Source organism: Olea europaea, chromosome 13 (assembly GCF_002742605.1).
Source record: "Olea europaea var. sylvestris chromosome 13, O_europaea_v1, whole genome shotgun sequence".
In the NCBI taxonomy this organism is placed as follows: domain Eukaryota; kingdom Viridiplantae; phylum Streptophyta; class Magnoliopsida; order Lamiales; family Oleaceae; genus Olea; species Olea europaea.
Window position 1 is genome coordinate 26,969,552 of NC_036249.1, and position 2,198 is coordinate 26,971,749.

The 2,198-nt window shown below is 38.5% G+C and overlaps 1 protein-coding gene across 1 annotated transcript; it reads right to left on the reverse strand.

The window, feature by feature from the left end:
• Positions 1-228: 228 nt before the first annotated feature.
• LOC111408075 (stress-related protein-like) lies at positions 229-1,796 on the reverse strand. The gene is made up of 3 exons (XM_023037846.1): positions 1,593-1,796; positions 1,262-1,489; positions 229-873 (listed from the first exon to the last, which is right to left on the reverse strand). The coding sequence occupies exons 1-3, from the start codon at positions 1,626-1,628 to the stop codon at positions 394-396; spliced, it is 744 nt and encodes a 247-aa protein (XP_022893614.1). The 5' UTR covers positions 1,629-1,796; the 3' UTR covers positions 229-393.
• Positions 1,797-2,198: the final 402 nt, after the last annotated feature.

Sequence of the window (2,198 nt, forward strand, 5' to 3'; positions counted from 1 at the left end):
GTCCACGACAATCCTTTATTTCATAATGGAGCCACTTACAACTAGATATGGATACACACTTTTAGACTGGTTGGTCAATGATAACTAACTTGCCCATGAACTGGAATTCGCATTTTCATTGATTAATCTATTCATGTCTTATCGATGATAGGCAACACAAGAAAGGACGATATGAGCAATGCGGCAGAAGTGGCAAATCATGCACGATGAAATAGACACACGTAAACATAGACAACAACAATCAAAACGAATATTCATTCATACCAGGAACCTATCGTACATGCAACAAAACAAAGTATTTCATAACATTTCCTTGTTTCTCCATCATCCACAACATTCTTATGAAAATATATCACCATGTTACCGTGCTAATAGCAACAAATGGAAACCGCATCAATTTGCTTCAACAGCTCCTCCGGTCAAAACCACAGGCTCGGTTTTATCAACGCTAAATGCCTTCACGATCTTCTCTGTTGGGACCAACGGAAGATATAATGCAACCTTGTACCCTTTCTCAGCTGAAAGTTGAACAGACTGGTTGTACTTCTCAGTATAATAACTGGCTGTTGGAACGACTACTTTGGCCACCTGAGGGAAGAGCGGGAGCCGATTGAGAGAGCACCAGGTTGAAACTGCTAAATGTTCAGCTACTGGTTCGTACTTGGAATAAAGATCCTTGGCAGCGGGTTCATATTTGGTGTAAAGGGTTTTCGCAAGACCTGAGGCAGTTTCAACAACTCCGGCAGTTTTGACTTCTGTCATAACTGAGCGAGCCGCAACTGGAGCCTTCTGAGCAGTCGAGAAGCCTTGGGTAGACACCTGCCTTAGAACTGCAGGGACATGACTCTGGACCTTGTTCATCGACTCATCTACCTACAATCATAATTGCTAATCTCTTAAATTCTCATTAACAATGGTGCGGGCCGAAAATTATTCAGCTGTCTCATCTGCAAATGTTATTGCAGTCATTTTTAACATCTCTCAATGAATTCAGAATGATTTGAATGCAGAGAAAAATAAATTCTTTAATAGCCATTCCAGCAGCATTCAATCCCGTGAATGAGTGGATTCTTCCTTGATTACAATAATCAAAAAGAAATTCCAGCACTCAAATTATCTAAACAGTCTGATTAATCTCTACATGTAAAGACAAGGGTTAGCCCCATTAAGGTTCAAATCCTGATGCAAATGGTTCATTTACAGGCAAAATTACAGTTACGAAAATTCTATAAAATAATTAAAAATAGAATTAGAAAATTACCTTGCGATCGACAAATTTGAGAAATTCGACGGGAACGCCGTGGTATTTGTCATAGACGGGTCCCACGAAGGTCTTGACGGTGCCCTCGACGGTCTGAATTCCGGGCTTCAGAGGCCCTGATTTGTCCTTGGCGTAATTGTAGATTTTCGCAGCAAAAATCACCGCATGGAACGCCGCAACTTGCACGAATTCCAAACGCTTCATCCTCTGCTCTTCGGTCTCATCCATCTTATTAGAAAAATCATCCAAAACGACACCTCAATACAAATCATAAAATTGCAAACAAACAATAAATAAAGAAATAAAAGCCTGGGAGGGATCAAATTCTTACAACTTCTGGTTGGGATTTGGGGTTTGTTTCTGCCATTACCACAAATTAGCAGTTCTAATATTTGAAATTTACTAGCTAGGAATGTATAATATATATAAATACTTAAAAGGGACGTTATAAACGGCACGTTATTCCAGAAGAGAGACGGTGAGGTGAGAAAGCGCGTTGCCGATGATTCTACGTTGAAACTTCGAGTTTAAGGTAACGTTTACTTGGTGAGGTAGGCATAGCCCCCTTTTTTGGTGTTTCACTTTCTTTGTTTAGATATTCATTTGTCCTTATTTGGAGGCCCTGAATAGTAATTTTTATAAGAACGTGTGATTAAAAAGTAAGAAAAATTTAGAATTTATTTACATAATATTTTATTGTATAAATGTATGATTAAAAATGATTATATAGAAAAAAATTTGAAATAATAATTGTCAATAAGAGACTTTGTAATGAATGAGGGAGCATTATAATTGGTTCTGATGCTACCAAAAAATATTACCTGAAAGATCTCGAACTTGATGATCGTACTTCGAACTTTGATGAACACGAACGGTCTTTGAATACCTACAACAAAGGCAATGAGATGTGTGCTCGTCGCCCCTCTGACGCTTAAGT